Source organism: Scyliorhinus torazame, chromosome 16, assembly GCF_047496885.1.
Source record: "Scyliorhinus torazame isolate Kashiwa2021f chromosome 16, sScyTor2.1, whole genome shotgun sequence".
Classification (NCBI taxonomy): Eukaryota; Metazoa; Chordata; class Chondrichthyes; order Carcharhiniformes; family Scyliorhinidae; genus Scyliorhinus; species Scyliorhinus torazame.
The window spans coordinates 8,148,306-8,172,315 of NC_092722.1; the positions used below are offsets into that span (position 1 = coordinate 8,148,306).

The 24,010-nt window shown below is 45.1% G+C and overlaps 1 protein-coding gene across 15 annotated transcripts in view; it reads right to left on the minus strand.

Annotated features, from left to right (window-relative positions):
- Positions 1-24,010, minus strand: part of kif1b (kinesin family member 1B) — a 231,679-nt gene that overhangs the window by 131,298 nt on the left and 76,371 nt on the right. For 6 of the 15 annotated variants that reach the window (XM_072477878.1, XM_072477886.1, XM_072477881.1 and 3 more), the window contains exons 6-13: positions 22,558-22,736; positions 20,636-20,747; positions 19,020-19,097; positions 18,329-18,394; positions 18,192-18,209; positions 16,204-16,279; positions 15,069-15,147; positions 13,240-13,382 (exon numbers count right to left, since the gene is read on the minus strand). In XM_072477878.1, the coding sequence (XP_072333979.1) occupies positions 13,240-13,382; positions 15,069-15,147; positions 16,204-16,279; positions 18,192-18,209; positions 18,329-18,394; positions 19,020-19,097; positions 20,636-20,747; positions 22,558-22,736 (751 nt within the window). Of the gene's footprint in view, positions 1-4,143; positions 4,186-13,239; positions 13,383-15,068; positions 15,148-16,203; positions 16,280-18,191; positions 18,210-18,328; positions 18,395-19,019; positions 19,098-20,635; positions 20,748-22,557; positions 22,737-24,010 lie in introns of all 15 variants that reach the window. The other 9 variants (XM_072477875.1, XM_072477883.1, XM_072477877.1 and 6 more) reach the window with 3 other exon arrangements.

Genomic DNA, 24,010 nt, shown 5'->3' on the forward strand with positions numbered 1-24,010 from the left:
CACCCCCACAACCCATCTGCAGGTTAGGTGGATTGGCCACGTTAAATTGCCCCTTAATTAGAAAAAAAAAAAAATTGGGTACTTCAAATTAAAAGAAACTATTCTCCAGTTGCTGTTGATTGATATCATGGACATTATAAATTATGAATTTTCCTTTCTTAATGCCATGTCCAGTTTTTGTCATGCGCACAAAATTATTAGAATTTACGATGCACAAGGAATTTACAAACACCATGTATTAAATGTGTGTGTAATACACACACAATATATATATATATTAAAAATACATATATAAATAAATGAACATACATAATGTGAACTAACTTTATTATAATTCATGCAACTGCATATTAAATGCATCAGTCTCTGTTCATTGAATGTGCAGAGTTGAACCAGAGGAGGTGCTTCCCATCATATTTAGCCACCCCCGTTTCATTATCTGCAGAAAACAAACTCAAGGATGCTTTTTTGGGGTCATACGATGGAGCCCTAGTAAGTCTTTAAAACCACCATCAGTGTAGTATTAACAACAATAAGGAAACAGAGTAGCAGATCTGGTAACATTACTATCTGGCAAAAGCAGTTAGATGCAGCAGAGGAAATTACACGTGCATTTACAACACAGACACGTCTCCCTCGCACACAAAGCGTACAAAAACATTTGTGTTGAAAGCAGCAAACACATTGGACAAGTAAATTGATATTATAAACTGGCATCAAATCAGTCTACAATGTACACATAAACATGGGACATGGCTACGGTTTTACTGTATAGGCTATCAATGCGGAAGGCGGCCTCAGAAACAGGTAAACATACCCACTGATGTAGTAATTAAGTTCCGATCATTCATATTTCTTTAGCTATTGATTGTTCACTCTTGGAAACCTAGTTTTTGTAAGTGCTTTGAGTGTGTGACATGCAAGAGAAACTGCAAATCTCCCCGCTTCAAGCCCTGGATCTCCAGTTAGTTTGGGATGGAGGAAGAATGTATAATATCTGCCAAGTACACATGCGCGCCACCACTTTTTTTTTAAAAAGCAGAAACTTGGATTTTAGTGACATGCACCAAACAATCTGAAATTGGAGCTCCCGTCATTAATATGAAAATGACGTGACAGACAGGTACAGACTGGCTGTTTGGCACATCACCTAAACCATTCTCAGTGGCAGAGGGCTGTGTAAAATAATACCCATCTGGAGGTTTGCAATCCTAAGTAATGTGTAATTCTTTTAATGAAATGCAATTAACATATCGGAATGACACAAAGTACAGCTAAAGTATAAAATTATGAAGAAGCCGTACTTTAATAGGCATAGTTAATTCCATCCCTACTCAGTGCTGGGTTTAACGTAACTTGACAGAAAGAGGCACGAGAACTACTTGGGATTAGAACTACCCCAGTGCAGAGCAGTTAGTTCTACGTTAAAAGAAATACAACATGGAGTTCAACAACTTCAAGACTGTGAACTCTCTCCTCCACCTTCCCCCCTATTTCTATCAATTTATTTTCATTTCTTCCATGATCTGATTTTCCCTCACCGTTGTTACCCTCCCCTCCCCCCACTCCACTTGGACCAACAGTTCCTAGTTGCCCTTTGACACACTGCTCACCTTTGTTCTGCCACTCACACATTCTAATCTCTTTATGTGTCACTATCAGCACCCTTCTTAGCCTTAATCAACCCTATTTACATTCCTTTTGTCTTCTGCCCTTGACATCTTTGTCAATCCCCACCTGTCGCGGCCCCCAATCCAGACCCACGCACTACCTCTTCCCCCCCCCCCCCCGCACTACCTCTTTTTCTCCCCCCCCGCACTACCTCTTTTCCCCCCCCCCACACACACTACCTCTTTCCCTCCCCCCCCCCCCCACACTACCTCTTTCCCTCCCCCCCCCCCCCACCACAGTATAAATCTGACCCCATTTCCAGTTCTCTCCAACTTTGATAAAGAGTCATCCAGACTCGAAACATTAGCCCCCTTCTCTCTCGCCACAGATGGCGTCAGACCTGCTGAGATGGTCCGGGATCTTCGGTTTATTGTTGCATTTGATTTATCCGGTCTTCCACCCTATTTATTGCAGGCTTTCCCGTTGGTCCTATTTTCCCCCCTTCCTTCCTTCCCCTTTCGCTGGTTTAAAATCCATTACATTTGCCAGATCTGATGAAAGGTCATCTCGGTTCCTCTCCTCCAGATGTTGTCAGACTCGCTGAGTCTTTACAGCATTTTCTGTTGCATTTCAGATTTCCAGCATCCACAGTAACTCCCTTTTCTACTTCTCATGCCAACGCAGCTGCTGGCACCTCTTTTTGCGAAGTTTCATTACACTCTCAGCCACCAGTAGGAATAGAATTAACCAGACGTGTTCGACAGAACACTTCAGCTGCCTAGATTGTGCGGGGAAAAATTTACTGGTATTCACTTAATTTATATACTCAATTGTTTGAGCATAGGGTACAAATGCTTGTCCAGATTTTATTTTGAAATAAAAACAAAACGGTAGAAAAGCTCGGCAGCATGTGGAGTCCAACATGGCTCATCTTCAGAAGAGAGGTTGAAAAAGATGGAGGCGTAGCAGGTGGAGCAAGAGGTCAGGGATAGTTTAGAGGGCCGGGGAGATTAAATGACAAAGATTCTATGGGGGGGGGGGGGGGGAAGAGAGAGGGGGCAGCAAAGGGAGTGTTAATGATAGTACTAAAGAGACAAAGCATTAATCCAGAAGAGAACAAAGGACAGAGATGCTGCAAGCAAAATGTCTATTTTCATTATTTAAGAACGTTATTTTGAGATATTGCTTTACCTGTGAGAAGACAGGAGCAAAAGCTTCCAAACAAAGTTTCTCAGCTTAACCAAAATGCGTATGTTCCAGACAGCTTAACCAGAATGGTGTATGGTCCAGATAGTGTCTTTTAGGTACAATGTATTTTTGGAACAGTTTTATGACATGTCATGGGAGCGTCTCTTTAAGAAAAGGTTTTTGTCTTATCACATGGCTTCAGTGATGTAATTTTGTGGGTGGAGCTGAGCTGCGGCTGCAAGGTTTTTTTGAGTTTCTCTTTCAGTTTTGGATGCGGTGGACTACAGACTGAGAAAATAAATGTTTTGGCCTGTCTCTTTCTATTTTCAATTTAAAGAGTTGTTCCAGAAAATAAACATTGATTGTAGCTACCTGCTTTGGTAACTTAAAAGATTTAGTTTGCTTTCCGGAAGGGTTTAAACCTGCTGGTGAGACGGGGTTAGAATCGCAGGGAAAGCCAGTCTTATTCAAGTGAGAATGCAGAGTGCTGGGCCACGCCCTTGAAAGTTTTTTTTTGGTTTATGGGATTTTGTTTTTGAATTGGAACAGTTAAGGGGGGTTTCATTAAGTGTTATGCATAGATTACTGCACCTGGGCAGTGTCTTTCAGTTTGTAATTGATAAAAATTCTTGCTGTGTCTTTATAAAAAAAAAATATATATATATATATATATATTATATATGTTAACTAAGTTCTTAGAATAAAGCTTGTTTTGATGAAACTGCCTAGGAAGACTGATGAATCATACCTAAAGGGAAGGCTCTTGTACTCATCCTAGCCAAATTGAAGGTTGTAGGTCAGCTGGACTTCATAATACACTTTGGAATTTCTAAGCTCTGGCCCATAACAGACATATCTAGAACCACTTGTGAAGTATCTGCTTGTGAGTTATTGTAGCATGATGTGATGCCATTCTTTTCTTATATCAAAAAGTAAATTAAGTGAGCTGCTTTGGGGGGGGGGGGGGGGGCGGAGAAATAAGAAATTTGCTGGAGGGGGCGAGGGCAGCCGGAAGCTGAAAGAATGCTGCCTGAAGGTTAATGTAGCATTTTAGTAATCCAGAGCCGATACAAACGCTCACATCTGCGCCACTCACACGCGCACAAAAGCAAACTTGCAAGCACACATATTAGGACACATTTCCCCACCCGTCCCATTTATTCTAAATACTTGCACAGGACACGCAAGTAGGAAAGACGGCCCTCAGAAAATTAATCTGGGGTTCCTCTGCAAGCGACACCACTGGTTTGGACATGCAAAGCTTAGTTAGAGCAGGGGAGGGGGGGGGGCGATTTAAAGCAGATTTGCGGGAGAATTAGAAAGTACTGACACACGTATACACACATTTGATGCCACTTCCAGAGTAATCATCAGTCATTGGTTCAACTGGAGGGGTGCAGGAGGAGAACGAGAAGGGTCAAAGATCATTCCGAAAACTCAGGCACACTCGTTTTCAGTTGAACATTAGACTTGCAAAACACATCAGCAAAATATAAAAGGTGCGACATCCCTTTCATTCTCAATTGTATGGAGTAGACCAAAAACAAATCACAAAAGAAAAAACCTTCAATAAAATGCAATTCCTACATGGACCGTAATATTGTTCCATGTGGATTTGCGCTAGATTTTCAGTAACCCACCCACAACACCCCCTCCCCTTCCCAAAATGGCATTAGATTTGACATCAAGACATTGGAGGCACTTCCTTGACAGAGGGGGATACTAAACCTTTGGATTTAAATGTTCAAATTAGAAGTTCAAAACATTCACACGTTAAGGGATGGCTGTTGCATGAAATTAGCATTCCGATCTTTAAACCCCTCAAACTTTCTTACCATCACAATCTTAATCAAGAGAAACTTTTAAGGAATGGAAACAATAGATATTTTATGCCTACATTTTAAAATTCGATATTACACAAAGTAGAAACTGGGATTATTTGTGAGTCGGATACTGATGATATTTCTTAAGTGCCAATCTTAAAAGTTCATATGCATTTGTCAGGTGCTAATATACAAAATGCTCCTTGCGGTGGATTTCTGCTGCACCCGAGTCTGAGGGAATGTTGTTACATCATGTGGAATTCAGTTAGGTGTTAGTACTGGGTTAACGTGATGATGAGCAAGATTGACCCATGTTATCAGCAATGCATCATCTTTGTTTCTTTTAAATTTAGAGTACCCAATTATTTTTTTTCCCCAATTATGGGGCAATTGAATCATAGAATAGAATTTACAGTGCAGAAGGAGGCCATTCGGCCCATCGAGCCTGCACCAGCCCTTGGAAAGAGCTCCCCTACTTAAGCCCACAACGCCACTCTCTCTCCATAACCCAGTAACCCCACCAAACCTTTTTGGACACTAAGGGAAATTTAGCATGGACAATCCACCTAACCTGCACATATTTGGATGGTGGGAGGACACCGGAGCACCCAGAGGAAACCCACGCAGACACGGGGAGAACGTGCAGACTGCATAGACAGTGACCCAGTCGGAATCGAACCTGGGACCCTGGAGCTGTAGAGCACTGTGCTACCGTGCTGCCAATTTAGCGTGGCCAATCCACCTAACCTGCACATCTTTGGGTTGTGGGGGTGAAACCCACGCAGACACGGGGAGAATGTGCAAACTCCACACAGACAGTGACCCGGGGCCTGGATCGAACCCGGGGCCTCAGCGCCGTAGGCAGCAGTGCTAACCACTGCGCCACCGTGCCGCCCTGCACATCTTTGTTGGGCTACTGAAGATTGATTTCCTCTTTCTTCAAAGATAGTTTCAGTTCCTCAAGGAGATGTTTGTTGGTTAAGCCAGGGCTAACGTGACAAGCACCACAAGAGATGCCTTTGAAGCCAGACAAATGAAACTCCAGCTTAAAAAGAAGTAAAGTGCAGTCCTTGCTGGGCATTTGCTCCCCAACCCTAATTTGCTAGCTAGTCGACCCATCATGTTATCTGACCACACCTGAGAAAAAAGTCATGCTGGGTAGCAATTTCTAAGTTCATAAAACATTGCAGATAGGAACACCCTGAAAATAGGTGCACATTATGGAAAAATGTACAATAGAATTAATTTCAGATGGTAGGCCAACCATCTTAAATACAAGCAGTTAATGAGCAATGTATTATGGCCTAAACACATGAGCATTATATTAAATTTAATCTGCTGTTTTCCACCTTCAAACACATCTAATTCATCTCCAGTAACTCCCTATTAAACCTCAGTGAAACACACCTAGAAATTTAAAGGCAAAAATGTTTCACTGCAATCCACCACGTCTTCCTTTTATTAAAGCACTGTGCCATGTACAAAACCATTGGGTTTTCAGCACAAGGCTACAGGTGAGGTGGATTCATGCTACTTAATAACGTGAGTGTTTTAAAGGTGAGGGTGGTGCCAAGTACGGAGGTGGTGATCTTTGGCGTGTTGGAAGACCCAGGAGCCCACGGGTGACAGAGGCCGACGTCCTGGCCGTTGCCTCCCTGATGGCCCAGAGACGGATCTTATGGATGGAGGGACTCGGAACCCACAAAGTCGAGGGGGCGGGGGAAGAGCCATTCATGGGGAGGGGGTGGGGGCGAGTAAGGGCAGAAGAAACAGTGGAAAGGGGCAGGGGAAAGGTGGTCCTGCTTGTGTAAGCCATGTTGGCTGGGGTTTATTATTGTGTGTGTGTGTGTGTGTGTGTGTGTGTGTGTGGGTGGGGGGGGTAGTTATATTGTTTTCTCCTTGCTGAAACCTGATGTTTAAAATTGTTAAAATTATGACTGCCGTAATAAAATATTTTGCAAAAAAAAAAAATATGAATGTTTAAACATTCTCATCATTCTCCTCTTCAGCAGATATTACCACAAATCAAATCACTGCAAAGCTCAGTCTGTACAGCTTATTCAGAGAAGAGTAACCATGCTGATTTTAGAAGGAAGACCTTTGTGGTCAAGTTACATGGTGAAGACTTCCGGGTGCGGCTATGCAGAGCTAGGTCGCACATTCGGCAGCTCCTGCTTGGAACGGACTTTTGGGCTCTTTTACAGGGCCCCCACGGCATTTGTTTGACATTTCCCGGTGTGGGAAGAAGGCGGCAATATTCCCCCGACAGTGTCCCCCAGGAAGGGTATGTCTCTTGGTTGCCAGACACACGCAGAAACAGTGAAAGATTTGGCTGCAACTACAGGATAAACAGGGCCTCTTCCAGCATGCAGGCGGGGGAAGGGCAAGCTTAAAGCTGCAAGCTGACCTGAGGGCCTGTATCAAAGGTGAATTCTAGCAGCAGAGGGAACAACTGTGAAAAGACCTCATCAAGGCCACTGAAGGGACTTCCGGTTGCGGTGAGGATGAGCTAGCCGCACGCTTCGGCGGCTCCAGCTCCGACGGACCTTCGGGCTCTTTTAAGAGCCCCAACGGGGAATTTTTCGACGACGCAACCCGGTGTGGGGCGTGTGAGAAGGGAGTCCCCCCCAAACGAAGGAGGAAAAAACCGGCGGCGGCGGCTGCAGCGCGAGGAATCGTCGACCAAAGGGTCAGAAAGAGAGAAGTACAAGATGGCAGCGGAGAAAGTGCAGGTGACATGGGGGCCTGAGCAGGATGAAATTGTGAGACGGTGCGTGGAGCTGCTGAAGAAGGAGGTGCTGACCCCGTTGCTACAGGCAATTGAGGGGCTCAAGGAGACATTAAAGACCCAGGAGACAGAGCTCCGCGTGGTGGAGCAGAAGGTGACAGATATTGAGGACGAGATCCTGGGCCTGGCGGTTAAGACACAGACGCACGAGGCACTTCATAAAAAGTGTACTGAAAGGATCGAAGCCCTAGAAAATGGAGCGCGAAGGAAGAACCTTCGGATACTGGGTCTCCCTGAGGGTGTGGAAGGAGTGGACTGTGGAGCGTACGCAAGTACGATGCTGAGCTCACTGATGGGTGCTGAGGCCCCTACGGGCCCCTTGGAGGTGGAGTGGGCAAATCGGATTCCGGCGAGAAGACCAAAAGCGGGAGAACCACCGAGGGCGATAATCGTGCGATTTTACCGCCTTAAGGATAGAGAAGAGGTCCTGAGATGGGCTAAAAAGGTGCGGAGTAGCAGATGGGAGAATGCAGTGGTACGGGTATACCAGGATTGGAGTGCGGAGGTGGCGAGAAGGAGGGCGAGCTTCAACCGAGCCAAAGAGGTGTTGCATAAAAGGAAGGTGAAGTTCGGGATGCTGCAGCCGGCAAGACTATGGGTCACGTATCAGGAGAGACACCATTATTTCGAGACGGCGGAGGAAGCATGGACCTTCATCAAAGAAGAGAAATTGGATCGGAACTGAGGGACTGATGCTGCAGGAAATGTTATTGTTAATGTTACGGTGGAAGTTAATTGAGAAGTAAAAAGGGAAGGGGGGAGACATTGGGGAAATGTGGGCGCCGGTGAGGGGGGAAAGACGGGACATAGTTGGAGAATGGGGAAGGGGAGGGGGAGGGGAAAGGGAGCTGCGCCATAAGAGGCGGGTCAGGTAAAGGGATGTTCCCGCACCAGAAAGAATAAGGCGGGAAGACAGGCGCAAGGCGGATGGGAGTTCCCCACATGGGGGGGGTCGAGGAGTGAGCAGGAGTAGCCGGGGTCAGTTGAAGTTAGCTGACTTACGGAAGTAATATGGGGGGAGCAATCAAGCTAGAAAGAGATCTAGCGGGGAGGGGAGGAGGGAGGGAGAAGGGGGGGGGGGACAACTGGGTTGCTGCTGCGGAAATCCAAAAGGAAATGGCTAAAGAGTGGGTGGGCGGGGATGGTGTGCGACGCTGGGGGAGCGAGCGGGAGCGCGGAGGCGGGATATGGGACTGGCCTAGAGAAGGTAATGGCTAGTCGACACGGGAGGGGGGCAGGTAGCCCCCTAGTGAGGCTGATCACGTGGAACGTGAGAGGCCTGAACGGACCGATAAAAAGGGCCCGAGTGCTCGCGCATTTGAAAGGACTAAGGGCAGACGTGGTTATGCTCCAAGAGACGCACCTAAAGGTGGCGGACCAAGTTAGGCTAAGGAAAGGATGGGTGGGACAGGTGTTCCACTCAGGACTGGACGCAAAGAATAGAGGGGTGGCCATTTTGGTGGGGAAACAGGTCGCATTTGAAGCAAAGAACATCGTAGCAGATAGCGGAGGTAGATATGTAATGGTGAGTGGCAGGCTGGAGGGAATGGAGGTCGTGTTGGTTAACGTGTATGCCCCAAACTGGGACGATGCGGGATTTATGAGACGGATGCTGGGGCGTATACCGGACCTGGAGGTAGGAAACTTGATTTTAGGAGGGGACTTTAATACGGTGCTGGACCCGGGGCTAGATAGATCCAGCTCAAGGACCGGAAGAAGGCCGGCAGCGGCCAAGGTACTTAAGGGGTTTATGGACCAAATGGGGGGAGTGGATCCATGGCGATTTCTTAGACCTAGGGCTAGGGAGTATTCCTTCTTCTCCCATGTCCATAAAGTGTACTCCCGGATAGATTTTTTTGTTTTGGGAAGGTCGTTGATCTCTAGGGTGGAAGAAGCTGAGTACTCAGCCATAGCGGTTTCGGATCATGCCCCACATTGGGTGGACCTGGAATTAGGAGAGGAAAGGGAGCAGAGAACACTCTGGCGATTAGATGTGGGACTGATGGCGGATGAGGGAGTGTGTGCAAGAGTGCGGGGGTGTATTGAGAGATACCTGGAGGTCAATGACGACGGCGAGGTCCCGGTGGGAGTGGTATGGGAAGCACTAAAAGCGGTGGTCAGAGGAGAGCTGATCTCCATTGGGGCCCACAAAAGGAAAACAGAGGCCAAGGAAAGGGAAAGATTACTGGGGGAGATTTTAAGGGTGGATAGGGAATTTGCAGAGACCCCGGAGGAGGAATTGTACAGGGAGAGGAGACGACTCCAGACGGAATTTGACCTTCTGACCACCAGAAAGGCGGAGGTACTGTGGAGGAAGGCACAGGGGAGGAGGTATGAATATGGGGAAAAGGCGAGTCGCCTGTTGGCTCATCAATTGCGAAAGAGGGCAGCAGCGAGGGAAATAGGAGGAATTAGAGACGAAAGGGGAGACACGGTGCGAAGGGCAGGAAAGATAAATGAGGTGTTCAAGACCTTCTATGAGGAACTGTATAGGTCTCAACCCCCAGAGGGAGAGGAGGGGATGCGGCAGTTCCTGGACCAATTGAGGTTCCCGAAAGTGGAGGAGCGGGGGGTGGTAGGCCTGGGGGCACCGATTGGGGTGGACGAGGTTATTAAGGGACTGGGAAGCATGCAAGCAGGGAAGGCCCCAGGACCAGACGGGTTCCCGGTGGAGTATTACAGAAAATATGTGGACTTGTTGGCCCCGTTGATGGTGAGGACGTTCAATGAGGCCAGGAAAGGGGGGACTCTACCCCCGACGATGTCGGAGGCGACGATATCGTTAATTTTGAAGAGGGATAAAGATCCGTTGCAGTGCGGGTCCTATAGACCCATTTCATTGTTGAACGTGGACGCCAAATTGTTGGCAAAGGTACTGGCATCGAGGATAGAGGACTGTGTCCCGGGGGTGGTGCACGAAGACCAGACAGGGTTCGTAAAAGGGAGACAACTGAATGTTAACGTGCGACGACTATTAGGGGTGATAATGATGCCCCCAGTGGAGGGGGAGGCAGAGATAGTGGCGGCAATGGACGCAGAGAAGGCATTTGATAGGGTGGAGTGGGAGTATTTATGGGAAGTGTTAAGGAGGTTTGGGTTTGGGAACGGGTTTATTAGCTGGGTTAGACTTCTTTATGGGGCTCCAACGGCAAGCGTAGTTACAGGTCGACATAGATCGGAGTATTTCCGACTATATAGGGGAACAAGACAGGGATGCCCGCTGTCTCCATTGTTGTTCGCGTTGGCAATTGAACCTCTGGCCATGGCGTTGAGAGACTCCAGGAAATGGAGAGGGGTGATTAGAGGGGGAGAAGAACACCGAGTCTCGTTATATGCGGATGACCTATTGTTATACGTGTCGGACCCAGCGGGGGGAATGATAGAGGTTATGCGAATTTTGAGGGGGTTCGGGGATTTCTCGGGGTATAGGCTAAACATGGGGAAGAGTGAATTATTTGTGATACATCCAGGGGACCAGAGTAGAGAGATAGAAGGCTTGCCTCTAAGGAAAGTGGAAAGAAACTTCCGATACCTGGGGATTCAGATCGCTAGGAGCTGGGGAACCTTGCACAGACTTAATCTGACACGGTTGGTAGAACAAATGGAGGAGGACTTCAAGAGGTGGGACATGCAGCCTCTATCGCTGGCGGGCAGGGTGCAAGCAATTAAGATGATGGTCCTCCCGAGGTTCTTATTTGTATTTCAATGTCTCCCTATCCTAATCACTAAGACCTTTTTTAATAAAATAGACAGGAGCATCACGAGCTTCGTGTGGGCAGGGAAAGTTCCGAGAGTAAGGAGGGGGTTCCTTCAGCGTAGTAGGGACAGAGGAGGATTGGCACTACCGAACTTGGGCGATTACTATTGGGCCGCCAATGTGGCAATGATACGTAAATGGATGATGGAGGGTGAGGGAGCGGCGTGGGAAAGACTGGAGAGAAAGTCCTGTAAAGGGACGAGTTTAGAGGCGCTGGTGACGGCGCCGCTACCGATCTCACCTAAAAAGTTTACCACGAACCCGGTGGTGGCGGCAACATTAAATATCTGGGGACAGTGGAGGCGACAGAGAGGGGTGCGGGGAGCCCTGGTGGGGTCCCCAATCAGGAACAACCATAGGTTCGCCCCAGGAAGAATGGATGGAGGATTTCAGAGCTGGTTCCAGTTGGGAATTAGGAGGGTGGGAAATTTATTTATAGATGGGACTTTTGCGAGCTTGGGAGCATTGGAGGAAAAGTATAAGTTGCCCCGGGGAAATTTCTTGAGATATATGCAGGTGAGGGCATTTACTAGACAACAGGTGAGGGAATTTCCATTGCTCCCGACACAGGGGATACAGGACAGGGTGCTTTCAGGGGTGTGGGTCGGAGAGGGCAAGGTGTCAGAGATTTACCGAGAGATGAGGGAAGAGGGGGAGGAGTCGGTGGGCGAACTAAAAGGAAAGTGGGAAGAAGAACTAGGGGAGGAGATAGAGGAGGGTATGTGGGCTGATGCCCTAAGCAGGGTAAATTCCTCTTCCTCATGCGCCAGGCTTAGCCTGATTCAATTTAAGGTGCTACATAGAGCACACATAATGGGAGCAAGATTGAGCAGGTTCTTTGGAGTGGAGGACAAATGTGGGAGGTGTGGCGGGAGCCCGGCAAACCACGCACATATGTTTTGGGCATGCCCGGCACTGGAAGGGTATTGGAAGGGAGTGACGGGAGTGATTTCGCGGGTGGTGAAGGCCCGGGTCAAACCAGGCTGGGGGTTAGCTCTATTTGGAGTTGCGGAAGAGCCGGGAGTGCAGGAGGCGAAAGAGGCCGACGTTGTGGCCTTTGCGTCCCTAGTAGCCCGGCGCAGGATCCTACTCATGTGGAAGGAGGCGAAACCCCCCGGACTGGAGGTCTGGGTAAATGATATGGCGGGGTTCATTAAACTGGAGCAGATAAAGTTTGCCCTGAGAGGATCGGCTCAAGGGTTCACCAGGCGGTGGCAGCCATTTCTCGACTACCTAGGGGAACGTTAGAGGGAAGACAGATGACCAGCAGCAGCAACCCAGGGGGAGGGGGGGGGGGGGGGGGGAGGGGGGGTTTAGTTTTGGTCAAAGATAAAGGGGTTTTGTTACTTGTGTATTGTTTAAAATTTCTGTATTGTTATTGTTGCGTTTGCTCTGTAAGAGGGGAAAAATTGTTGTTTGGGAAAAAATTTTCAATAAAACATTTATAAAAAAAAAAAAAAAAAAAAAGTTACATGGTGAAGCCTCCCGGAGAATTCCACATAATGTGGAACTGCAGGTGGTCAGAATTACAAAAATAAAGGATTGCTTCGTGTACATTTTAACTCGGATTATATATTTTAAACCATTTACATTGCAATGCTTTCCCAGAAGATGACAGGCTATTAGTATTGTATTTAATAAGAGCTAAACAACTGTTCTAATTGAATTGCACCTTCGTTACTACAAGACAGTAAAAATTAAAAATTCTTTCTTCCAAGTGATAGGGAATTATTTAAGGTTCTTTAATTTGAGCAGAGATGCTATTGCTTAGGATTACAGGTGGCCTCGTTAACTCACTGTCATTCATACACACAGAAAAAATATAAGATTATTATTGGATTATCCCTTAGATCTTAAATAGCCATCATTGAAAGAATATCTGCACCAACAGTGAGACTACGTGGCAATCTGGTGAGAAGCATAGGAGAATGTGGTACTTAGGCAAGATTCCTCCCCCCTGCATATACAGAAGAGTTTCACTGCCTTAAACAATCCTCATGCCCACAGCAGCAGAGGCACTTTAATTATTGAGGATTTCTTAAAAGGTTGTGCTTAGTGGTTAATCTACTTACTGTCTAAGATGTCTCCCAGACCCTGAGAACACAGCAAGTCCTTCAATCTTGTGACTTCGTCCTTCAATTCACGGATAAGTTTAGCATTTGGATCTTCATTAATCACCGCGTTGCACTTGATTTGCTTTGCACGATCCGCATACCTACAAAATAAAGATGTTGATAATGTCTCAAACCGCACCAGGAATAGAACAGTAACTCAAAAAAAGAACTAGTGTCAAGACTTGCCAACGATTACACCCATGACCAAATCGGGAGTTTCATCACATCTTTCCCACTGCGAGAAACATTAGATGGGTGGTGAAAGTATGATGAAGAAATTAAATTTGGGGGTGAAGCTCCATACGAATATACATCAACATCTAAAATTGCACAGAGTGCAAAACCCATCCAGGAAAGTTTTTTAAAATTCATTCATGGGATGTGGGTGTTGTTGGCAAGGCCAGCATTTATTACCCATCCCCAATTCTGCAGAGGTGATGGTGAGCCGCCTTCTTGAAGCCCTGTAGCCTGTGTCGCGAAGATACTGCCACAGTGCTGTTCAGGGAGGGGGTTCCAGAATTCTGCCCCAGCAACAATGAAGGAGCAGCGATATAGCTGCAAGTCAGGAGTGCGTGAGAGACTCAGAGGTGATGGTGTTCCCTCGTGTCTGCCACCCTTACAAGTCTGGGTTGCACAGTTGCAGGTTTCGGGTTTTCTATGCCTTAGTAAATTGCTGTCATGCATCCTGCAGATGGCACTCACTGCAGCCACACTGCACTGGTGCTGGAGGGTACGAACCTTTCAGGTATGTGGTCAGATAAAAGCCTTAAAATGCTCACATCAGACACTCTTTAAGAACACTTAAGAGTATTGATAGGCAGAAGGATCTGGGTACACAGATACACATGTCACTGAAAGTGGCAACGCAGGTGGAGAAGGTAGTCAAGAAGGCATACGGCATGCTTGCCTTCGTTGGCCGGGGCAACGAGTCTAAGAATCGGCAAGTCATGTTGCAGCTTTATAGAATCTTAGTTAGGCCGCACTTGGTGTTCAATTCTGGTCGCCACACTACCAGAACGTTGGGGAGGCTTTGGAGAGGGTATAGAAGAGGTTTACCAGGATGTTGCCTGGTATGAGGGGTTGGAGAAATTTGGTTTGTTCTCACTGGAATGACAGAGGTTGAGGGGCGACCTGATAGAAGTCTACAAGGTTGAGAGGAGCATGGACAGAGTGGATAGTCAGAAGCTTTTTCCAAGGATGGAAAAGTCAATTACTAGGGGGCATAGGTTTAAAGAAGATGAGGCAAATATTTTTCTTTTTTTTACACAAGAGGGTGGTGGGTGCCTGGAACTCGCCTCTAGGGGAGGTAATGGAAGCAGATACAATAGTGACCTTTAAGGGGCGTCTTGACAAATACATGAATAAGATGGGAATAAAGGGATATGGTCCTGGAAGGGTAGGTTTTTTTTAGTTCAAATGGGCACCATGGTCGGTGTGGACTTGGAGGGCTGTAGGGCCTGTTCCTATGCTGTAACTTTCTTTATTCTACAATTTCAGTGTAATCGAATATGGAGATGGCAATGTTACAACATTCTGAAGATTTAAAGTTCAGCTTTCACTTCAATTTTCAACTCCAAAACGACTATTAATTAATTAATTAACTCAAGAGGAACAGTAGCTGCCGTCGGGTAAAAATCACTTTTAGTGATTTTGGCCTTCTAAGGAATTCAAACCTACTAATATAGTGGAACAAATTATTTTGGTTTCTGGCAGAGTCATCCTAATTATAACCTGTTAATTGTAAGAGGGTAGAATTAGCACGGGAAGGTGTTTAAAAACAGATATACCTTAAAGTGCTGAGAGTTTCTTCATAGTTTATGTCAGCTGGGCTGAGGGCAGCAACCATAGCCGTTCGTGAATTTCCACCTGAAAGAAACATTGCACAATCAACATTTATAAACCCTCCCTGCTAAAATATTAGTACCATTATCAACGTGGGTAACGAAGTGATCGTTTCTGATTTAATGTAATGTATTTTCCAACAAAGCAGCACCGGATTGCAAGTCTAATTTACCGGGCACTGGAAAGGTTCGCCGAAATGATCCTAGGACTGGAGGGATTTTCTTACGAGGAGTGGTCGAGCAGTTGCACTCATTGGAGTTTAGAAGAATGAGAGGTGATCTTATTGTGACATAGGGGGCTTGACAGGGTAGATGCTGAGAGGTTGTTTCCTCTTGTGGAAGAGTCTTGGGCCAGAGGCATAATCTCAGAATAAGGGGTGTTCCATTTAAGACAGAGATGACGAGGAATTTCTTCTCTTAGAGGGCAGTGAATCTGAAGAATTCTTGACCACAGATGGCTGTAGAGGCTAGATCATTAAGTACGTTCAAGATTGAGATAGACAGATTTTAATCAGTATGGGGATCTAGGGATATGGGGATAGGGTGGGAAAGTGGAGTTGAGGATTATCATATATCAGCCATGATCTCATTGAATGGCGGAGCAGACTCGATGGGCCGAGTGGCCCACTTCTGCTCCTACGTTTTATGACTCAAAGTCAAGACTTTCTGATTTGTAGGTACAAGTGTTCAGTCTGATGTGTACATGCGCCAGATCAAAATAATAAACTTACAACTTAAATTTCACACAATATAGGGTTTGAACAAAAAAATCTTTTCCACTGCATTTTATACCAAAAAACATCATTTGATATGCTTGGTCTTGGGAATGAATAATAAAGTCCATCATATTATAGTTTAGTCTATAAACCCTTCGACAAATCAATTGAAGAGCAAACTGATAAACGATTGTGAAGGTTTATGGTGATATACCACAACTGTACCTCCTCAGAAAATAACTTCTGTATCAAGTAGCCTTCACCATCCTTTTTGGTGATTCTTAGCCCTGTGTGTTCTTTGACCACTAAGACAGACAGCACCAGAGCGTTGGACAAATATTGTATATGAATTACAGTCACCTTACCTAGATTCTCCCTTAGAAGCCATGTCAGAACAGAGTCTCTGTAGGGAATGAAGTCGGACTTCTTTTTCTTTTTGCTCTGTTCAACACACACAAAAGGATATTCAAATTAAAACCTAAATGCATTGTTGGCTTTGAGTCTTTCCTTACCTAAAGCTGGATTTTTGTTATTGCAATAGACGTCCATTTCCAAATATTGCCAATTACCTTACTGATAAAGAGAAAGCCACTCCAGACCTAATCTATAATATATATAAATGGCTAAAAGTCGAGCTTGGCCATAACCATTGCAATCCCATTAAAGATGGCGAGATTCTCAATTTGTGTGTGCTCTCAATCAGTAAGAAATTGTACTCACTGACTAGCCAAAGATAAGTTACTTTTCAACTTTAACCAAGATGGATTAGTTAGCTGTTAAATGGCGCGTTCACCTTTGCACTGATTTTCTTCGCTGCTTCTGATCTTTATTTGCTCCATTACTTGCCGACTGTAACCGACCCCCCCCCGACCCCCCCAACCTATTCCAAATGCACAAGTGCAAGTCGCTCTTTTTCAAATATTAGCCAACCTCTGGTTAAATTCAAGTTAAGGTGTTTTTTGCCCACCGAAACATTCACATAAAGCAGCTCAGGTGAACCTGCCTCTCAGTTAAAAGGGAAACGCCACAATTGGTAAATAGAAATTTAAGTATTTCCAATAAAAATAATATTTATTATTGTCACAAGTAGGCTTACATTAGTTGCTGTGAAAATGCCCTCGGCGCCACATTCCGGCGCCTGTTCGGGTACATAGAGGGAGAATTCAGAATGTCCAAATTACCTAACAGCGCGTCTTTCAGGACTTGTGGGTGGGAACCGGAGCATCCGGAGGAAACCCACGCAGACACGGGGAGAACGTGCAGACTCTGCACAGAGTGACCCAAACCGGGAATCGAACCTGGGTTCCTGGCGCTGTGAAGCAACAGTGCTAACCATTGGCAGTGGAATGATCAAAATAGAACTCTGAAAGTACTGCCAAGAATTAAATGGATGGTTGAGCTAATCTTATGAAGCATCAGCTTTCTGAATTCCTACTCGCGTTGACTTTCACAGATTTATTTTTGTTGTCTTTTTTGGAATAGGAGAGTTTCTGAAGCTAAGAGCCAGGCTCCAAACAGTGAACCAGTTCTCAAATGTCATGATCAAATCAGGACCTCAAAAATCACAGCAGGGGAAGCGTAAAAAGCATGACATCAGTTCCTTAAAGGCAGTTGGCCCTCAACCTGCGCGGCATTTATTCTGACAACTTCCAAACCCCTGCTCTATCCTGCGACATGTTTTCAGCGCAGTTACAAAGTTCAGCCTGTCTATTGCAGAAGAACAGGCAAGAGGGAGAGCTGCACAGGGCCACCATTTTACATTGGCTGAATAAAGATAAATTAAATTGTATTACATGGAATATAAAACAACAATGAATAAATAGATGAGGATGGAAATCGGTTTCGTTTGCAAAGGTCAACAGCATCACTCTGATTAAATACAACTTGCATCAAGCTTCAACGACAATGTTAGCCAAGTATTAAAAATATATCTGTAATTCCAATTCAACATCTAATCCACATTCTGGAATTACCTCAAATTCATCGTCATTGAACAGCAAACCTTTCGTGAAAAGGTTAAGTATTTTGCCAGCCACATGCGCAGACAGTTCTAATGGATGTATTAGTGTGGTCTATGTGGTGCTTTTCTGGTACTTCAGAACCAAAAATAGACACAATGATTGCCACACCATGAAGGAATATTTCCTCAGTAATTTGAAAAACAGACATTATTATATTTGTGACATTTCTATCTTTGTGCTGTTTCTGAAGCAAGTGATGTGCAGCCAGCGAAGGAGGTGGTATTCTACACAACACAGCTTCCAGCAGAGATTCTTTTTAGATTTGTTTTGATGTTGCATACATAAAACAAAGATTAGACAAGCACATAATATGATTATGGCCTGGACATTACCTTACTGGGAGCGTTATCCTGAAATGGCAGCACAAATTAAAAGGTAAAAAAAGTTATAGCGAAACCATAATTTTCCACTTGAAAATCTCTTCTAACAACAATATTGAGATAATACAGATGAATAACTACAAACTCACCACTTCTGCAAGAGCAGAGATGACTTTTCCTAACGTTGTGAGTGATTTGTTGATATTCGCTCCTTCCTGAAAGTGAAGAAGCCATTACCCAAATTTGTTTTAGGTTGATATATTTAATTTGCGACAGAGGTTAACCCTGGGCTTCATTCCTCCTGTACAGCTCAAGGTGCTTTGATTTTTTTACCCCCCCATCCATCAAAGTCTCCTTGACCTTGGTGGGACCACAAATAAAATTTCCCCCCAACAAATAAATAATCATGACGCAATACTACATTTCGGATCCCTTTAACAACTAAAAAAAAAAAAATTTGAATATAAATTTAGAGTACCCAATTCGTTTTTTCCAATTAAGGGACAATTTAGCGTGGCCAATCCACCTAGCCTGCACATCTTTGGGTTGTGGGGGCGACGCCCACGCAAACACAGGGAGAATGTGCAAACTCCACACGGACAGTGACCCAGGGCTGGGATTGAACCCGGGTCCTCGGCGCCCTGAGGCAGCAGTGCTAACCACGCTGCTCTCCCTTTAACAAATCTCCCAAAATACAACGCACTGAGAGTTCGTACAAGAATATTGACACTGGAAAACATGCGCTGCTCACATCAAGTTCTTATTGGAAATTACATAACGATTCACTGTATCCTACTAGTAGAATTAAAAGGTAGGCAGGAAATGACCCTTCACTTTTACCTTTAATCTTGTTCCTTTCGCCCCAGTGGAGTCGGCCCGTTCACTACCAGCCAGATCAACGAGGCTAATTTTGCTCACCTATTCATGGAGGAAATTTGAAAATCCGTCATACTTCATTTTGCTAACAAACTTGGATACCTGTCTATACATATTTTTAAAAAAGAAGAAAAAAAAAAATCGGCTTCTAATTCAACCAAGTTTTCAAGTGACGGTACACCCCCCGAAAAGTAGAGGTGTGGGTGTGCGGGAGAGGAGAAGAGGTAAAACACCGAGTGGGATCAACATAGTTCTTGAGCTCAACTTGAGTGAGTAAACCAATGACATCTCTCTTGGGATAAGGGAACATCTTCAAGTGCGTCCTGTGCAAACCTATTGCACCCTCAAACTGTGCAGGGTACAAGCCAAACCGGAAAGCACTTGCTCTATCCCCCCTTTGCATCAAAAATAGAAGGCATCAAATAGACAAACATCGACTTGAACAAAGATTCATCAAACTTTGTTTTTGTTAATGTGGCTGCAGTTAACCTCCGTATGGCTAACTTTGCAGGAATCAAGTCTGAGGGTAACCAATTCCTCTCTTGAATATGGAGGAAAACTTAGAAAGACTTGCAATTATATGGCACCTTTCAAGGCAACAGATCATCTCAAAAGTGCTTTGAAGCCAATAAGGTATTTTTTAGGTTAATCTCGGTTGTACTGGAAACCTGGGAGCCAATTTGCACACAAACAAGTTCCACAACCCTCAACATGATAATGATTAGAAAATCTGTTGTTTTAGTGATTTTTTTTTTAAAGAATAAATTTAGAGTACCCCAATATCTTTTTTCCCCAATTAAGGGGCAATTTAGCGTGGCCAATCCACCTACCCTGCACCCATCTTTGGGTTGTGGGGGTGAGACCCACACAGACATGGGGAGAATGCGCAAACTCCACACGGACAGTGACCTGGGGCCGGGATTGAACCCGGGTTCCTCGGCACAGTGAGGCAGCAGTGCACTGCACCGCCCCACTATTGTTTTAGCGATGATGATCGGCCAGGGTACCAGGAATAATGCCATTGTTCTCCAAAATGGCACCATGGGATATTTTATATCCACCTGAGCAGTCACACATGGCCTCGGATTAATGTTTCATCTAAAAGACAGCATCTCTGACTGTGCAGTATTGCACTGAAGTGTCAAGCTGGACTTTTGTACTCCAGTCTCTGGAGTAGGACTTGAACACACAACTTCTGATTTAGAGGTGCTCCCTACACACATGGTCAGGATGGAAGGAGAAAGAAAAAAGTAAAACTACACATAAAATCCATGAATGCTCAAAGGATTTATCGCTAGCTACACTGGGAATGGATTGGCCCTTGTGAAATCCCTACAAAACCCCCCATTTAGTGAATAATGCAGCACTTTTATTGAGATGCCAGTTTACGTGTTGGATCGTAACATTTTACTTGGTTGGGAAGACAAAAACATTTTAAAATAGAGACATTTGCTAACTGTTAAACAAAACCGGAAAAAACAATTCATGCCACAAACAGAAATGGCAGCAAGTGAAAATACGTTTAGAGCCAAAAAGAAGTGAAAAGGTTCCTCTCCTGAATGAACCACAACTTTTTATACCTTTTCTGTGCAAAGGTCAGTTTCCACGTCATGTCTCTTCTGGGTAAAAACTATCGTGAAAACGGCGTGGGAGCGGCTACTAGTCTCATTCATATTTGTTGCTGCCACGGTTCTGAAATTTAAACAAATTATTGCATTTTACAGCTGGCAAAGTCAGTGCCAAAAATGATCCTTTACCCATTGCGCCGCAGGTCTGTGGTTCACAGGACAGGGAAGCTGCTTCCTCCAAGAACGGAAGCGCGGTGGCACAGTGGTTAGCACTGCTGCCTCACAGCACCAAGGACCCGGGGTCGATTCTGGCCTTGGGCTAAATTGCCCCTTCGTGTCCAAAGGGGTATGATTGAATGGCGGAGCAGACTCGATGGGCTGAGTGGCCTAATTCTGCTCTGATGTCTTATGGGTGACGGGTTAGGGCGGGGGAGTGGACCTAGGTTAGGGTGTTCTTTTGGAGGGCCGGTGCAGACTCGATGGGCCGAATGGCCTCCTTCTGCATTGTCGGGATTCTCGGATTCAATGAGCTTCCCCAGTATCCAGAACTCGACCCATGGTTCATTTTTAATACATTTATTTTCCCTGCTGATCACTAACCATTTCCTCCTGGCTAATTCTCCGAGCATCACAGAGCCTTAGACCCATGGTACTATAGAGCAACAAGTCTGATACTTGATAACCTTAACAATAAGATTAGGGAAAATCAGTACAATTATAAACATTGTCAGACATTTACACAAAAACCTTTATTCTTGAGTGTGGTTGAGAGTCAGCCCAACAAACTAGATGACATTTGGGGACAGTCTCTTAATTGTGCAACATTCTGCAGCCTGAAACTATTGCAGTTTTGTATGCACAAGATTAATTAAAATATAAATTAGAGTGAATAAACTAAAATTAGGAAGCAGTGCTACAAATCTTAATGTACAATATTATTTTAAGTTTCAGGCTGAAGCACCACCCCAACCCCGGATTGTCACAATCAGAATCCCTACAGTGCAGAAGGGGGCCATTCAGCCCATCGAGTCTGCACTGGCCGTTCGAATCTCTACCCATGTCCACCCTGCCCTATCCATCAAACCCCATAACTTAACCTGCAGATCCTTGGACACGAAGGGGCAATGTTAGTGTGGCCAATCTACCTAACCTGCACATCTTTGGACTGCGGGAGGAAACCGGGGCATCCAAAGGATAGAATTCCGCCAGTGCAAAAGGAGACCATTCGGCCCATCAAGTCTGCAACGACCCTTCGAATGTGCACTCCGGTCATGTCCATCCTGCCCTATCTCCTTAACTTAACCTGTACACCCCTGAACACTAAGGAGCAATTTATCGTAGTCAATTCCCCCAACCTGTACATCTTTGGGCTGTGGGAGGAAACCGGAGCACCCGGATGAAACCCACGCAGACACCAGGAGAATGTACAAACTCCGCACAGACAGTGACCTGAGGCTGGAATTGAACCCGGGTCCCTGGTGCTGTGAGGCAGCAGTGATAACCACTGTGCCACCGTGCCGCCCTATAAGAGAATGAGATAACCTCAAAAATAATAATTTGCTTGGTTTTATATACTCAAAGGGGCCAGGTTAGCTCATTTGGCTCGATGGCCAGTGTACAGTTCAGAAATAACGCCAATGGCACGGGTTCGATTCCTGCTCCAGCCGAGGTGATCTTGGGACTGGTCTTCACACCCTGGACGAGAGTGGAATGCAACGGCAAACAACCACTGACAAAAAAACTGCCCAACAAAAGGAGCACAAAGTGAAGCAGCAGATAATGAGCCAAGGATCTGCCTTCAGCCAGAGCAGACATGATGAAGATAAATTCAGTGTCTAAAACAAATCAGTTGTGTCTTAGAATTAAAAAATAGAACAAGTAGTGAGGATGCAGAGTGCACACAGCACAAATCTGATTCACTTGGGATGCCCAACCTGGCTTTGTTCCCGGCGTCCATGAGGTCTGCAATGTCGGTGTAGGATGTTACAGCCAGTTTGGAAAGATCTTCTACGTAGGGACCAAGAAGAGGGTGCTCTCTGACACGCAGGTTTCCTTTGGTCTTAGGATTTAGCAGATCTCGAACCCTCTCACAATAAATTTCCATGTAACTGACCTGCAAACAATCAAGAAAACATGATTGGGTTTGAACAAGAGCAAGCAACGTGGAGACTAGAAATTTAGGAATTAACAACCAGGCAGTTTGATCTTCGAAGAGAACAAGGAAGGAAGTGTATTGATAGAAGTATCGTATATCATCAGTTTTTATATTACATTATGTATGGAGAAATGTAATTTGAAATGATTACGTATTAGTTTAGTATCGGTAAACACAAATACTATCAACAATATGGTACGGAATTGACTGCAGTGGAAAAATTTGCAAAATTCATAATTAAGAGGGCTTAATGGGCATTCAAGTTGGTTAACATATCAGTCAATATGTGAAATTAAGGGTATCTAATTTGTATTGGAAGTATCTCAGTATTTCACTGTCTCAAAGATTTCACTGTTTTTGCCCCCCTTAGATATAATAATAATATTAATCTTTATTGTCACAAGTAGGCTTACATTAACACTGCAATGAAGTTACTGTGAAAATCCCCTCGTCGCCACACTCCGGCACCTGTTCGGGTATCACAAGTAGTCTAATTTATAGAACAATTCACATCTGCTGACTACCAAGTGTGTGCGCGTGTGCATATGCGCGCGTGCGCATATGCGCGCGTGCGCATATGCGCGCGTGCGCATATGTGCGCGTGCGCATATGCGCGTGTGTGTATATGCGCGTGTGTGTATATGTTTTAAAATACAATGGTGGAATTCAATTAATGGTTTTGCCAGCTGATTTCTTATTTGTTCTTGGGAGGGGAGCGAGGGCGAAGGGAATACACACAAATTACTATCAATTACACATTTCAAATTCTGGTTTCTTGAAAACCCGTGTGCCTTTGAAATCAGTTTTCGAATCAAGCACAAATATTATAGAATGGAAGTAACGCAAATAAAAAGATAAATTCTGTAAACCAGCTCCAAACAGCAAGTGGGAAACCCCTTCACATTGTGCTCCATTCACAAGTCAACTCATGCTTCAGGAATCTAATTTCTAGATGATAGTGAAAGCCATAATCTGAAGTTGTTTCTTTTTCATTCATTGGATATGGGAGTCATTGGCCGACATTTATTGCCCATCCCCCAATTGTCCTGCAACAGAGTGGCTCGCAAAGCCACATCCAAGGACATTTACAAGTCAACCGCATTGCTGAGAGTCTGGAATCACATGTAGGTCAGACCACGTAAGGATGGCAGATTTCCTTCCCTAAAGGACATTTGTGAACCAGGTGGATTTTTACACCAATTGACAATGGTTCCCTGAGAATTTTTAAAATT